At 49.1% G+C, this 2,500-nt stretch overlaps 1 protein-coding gene across 1 annotated transcript in view; it reads left to right on the top strand.

The window, feature by feature from the left end:
• Nucleotides 1–501: 501 nt before the first annotated feature.
• LOC135521946 (glutamate receptor ionotropic, kainate 5-like) overlaps nucleotides 502–2,500 on the top strand; it is a 32,923-nt gene continuing 30,924 nt past the window's right edge. Inside the window, exons 1-3 of the mRNA XM_064947768.1 lie at nucleotides 502–629; nucleotides 956–1,116; nucleotides 1,365–1,529. Coding sequence (XP_064803840.1) covers nucleotides 1,005–1,116; nucleotides 1,365–1,529 — 277 coding nt within the window. The 5' untranslated portion in view covers nucleotides 502–629; nucleotides 956–1,004. The remainder of the gene's footprint in view (nucleotides 630–955; nucleotides 1,117–1,364; nucleotides 1,530–2,500) is intronic.

Below are 2,500 nucleotides of genomic sequence, written 5' to 3' on the forward strand. Positions count from 1 at the left end.
AGAAAGGGAGAGCTAAGGGGGAGAGGGAGAAAGGGAGAGCTAAGGGGGAGAGGGAGAAAGGGAGAGGGAGAAAGGGAGCGCTAAAGGGGAGAGGGAGAAAGGGAGAGCTAAGGGGGAGAGGGAGAAAGGGAGAGCTAAGAGGGAGAGGGAGATAGGGAGTGCTAAGTGGGAGAGGCAAAACATCCTCACCTCCCTGGGGTCAGATAGAAGCAGTCAAGCTGCTGTGTTGTGCCTACAAGGTCAAAGGTGACTCATCTCCAACTCACACAGATACCAGACACACACATCACGCACACATCTCAGAGGTCAAACTGAGGGTCATGACCAGCTGACAGTGAGCAGAAACAAGACGCTATGCACCACACACACACACTTTATCTTCTTGTCTATTCTCACACACACATTAAACTGTCACTTAGAACGGGGGTTGTCACTCAGAGTGAGTGAGGGTGGTTTTGCAGCAGGCAGTGCTGTGTGTGTTTGTGTGTGTATTTCATGTGTGGGTCTCATGTGATCGTAACAAGCTCTTTGAATAGAGATGTAACCATCGGAGCTACAGATGTGTGCACAGAGTGAGAACGATTGTGTGTGTGTGTAAGGACCGATGCCGGGGATGAGAAGCAGATACGGTGAGTCAAACATCAGGAACAGACAGCGTCAACACACGGGTAAACAAGGACATACGACAATCAATGCAGAAGCAGGGAATAGAGTGGGGAACCAGACAGATATAGGGACAGATCGAGTCCTGGTGAGTCCAATAATCGCTGATGAGCGTGATAGGGGCAGGTGTGCGTAATGATGATGGCAGGAGTGCGCAATGCTGGGGAGCCTGGCTCTCTGGGGAAGAGCGGGAGCAGGCGTGACAGTATGTATGTGTGTGTGTGCGTTTGTGAGTGTGTGTCTGTGTGCTTGTGTATATTTTGTGTTTGTAATGTATCCTCCCGTCCTGTAGGTGGCAAGCAGGCAGCCAGCAGACCGTTCTCCATGAGGAGCAGTAGAAGATGCCGGCTCTGCCAGCGCTGCTGCTGTCGATACATTTCTCCTCCTTCCTGCTAGTTACCATGGCACCACGCTCCGGAAGCCAGGCTACCCTGCTCTCCTCCGTCCGGATGGGTGAGTGTCCATCTTTCAATCATCCATCCATCCCTCCTTCCATCCCTTGATCACCCTCAGGTGTCTGTCTCCCCCTCCTCCCCCGGTGTCTCACCCCCCTCCACCAGGACACACCCACTCACTCACCTGGCCTTCACACCCCTCGTAAATACTCTGCTTGTCTCCTCTCTTTTTGTCTTATTGTCTAATGGTGAGTAACATCAATGTTTTCTCCCGTTCCATATCTCCATCTCCCTCCCCCCATGTAGCTGCGATCCTGGATGACCAGTCAGTGTGTGGGCGTGGGGAGCGGCTGGCTCTGGCCCTGGCCAGGGAGAACATCAACAGTGTGATGGAGGGAGGGGCCAAAGCCCGTGTGGAGGTGGACATATTCGAATTGCAGAGGGACTCCCAGTATGAGACCACTGACACCAGTGAGTAACACCACTACAGACCAGTAAGACCAGTACTGACATGTACAGACCAGTAAGACCAGTAATGACTTGTAAGACTATTAATACCAGGAGAGACCAGTACAGATGAATACAGACTAGGACTAAACAGATTCAGTAAAGACTAGTACAAACCATTACATGACCACAGCCACTTGTACAGACCAGCAATACCAGTAGAGACCAGTACTGACCAGTAATACCAGTAGAGACCAGTACTGACCAGTAATACCAATAGAGACCAGTACTGACCAGTAATACTAGTAGAGACCAGTACAGCCAAGTACTGATCAGTACTGACCAGTGATATCAGTACAGACCAGTACAACCCAGTAATACCAGTATTGACCAGTACTGACCAGTAATACCAGCAGAGACCAGTCTGACCAATAATACCAGTAGAGACCAGCAATACCAGTAGAGACCAGTATTGACCAGTAATACCAGTAACCAGTATTGGACAGTAATATCAGTACAGACCAGTACAGAAGAGTACTGACCAGTACAGACCAGTACGGACCAGTAATACCAGTACAGACAAGTACAGAAGAGTACAGACCAGTACTGACCAGTAATACCAGTACAGACCAGTACTGACCAGTAATATCAGTTGAGACCAGTACAGAGCAGTACAGACCAGTACTGACCAGTACAGACCAGTACTGACCAGTAATATCAGTATTGACCAGTAATACCAGTACAGTCCAGTATTGACCAGTAATACCAGTACTGTCCAGTACAGACCAGTACTGACCAGTAATACCAGCACAGTCCAGTGCAGACCAGTACTGACCAGTAATACCAGTACTGTCCAGTACAGACCAGTACTGACCAGTAATACCAGCACAGTCCAGTACAGACCAGTACTGACCAGTAATACAGTAACTACAGACTTTATGTACAAAACAGATTGAGGATTTCATTCAGTAGTTTATGTGTATTAGCTCACAGAC

This window comes from Oncorhynchus masou, chromosome 30, assembly GCF_036934945.1.
Source record: "Oncorhynchus masou masou isolate Uvic2021 chromosome 30, UVic_Omas_1.1, whole genome shotgun sequence".
NCBI lineage: Eukaryota > Metazoa > Chordata > Actinopteri > Salmoniformes > Salmonidae > Oncorhynchus > Oncorhynchus masou.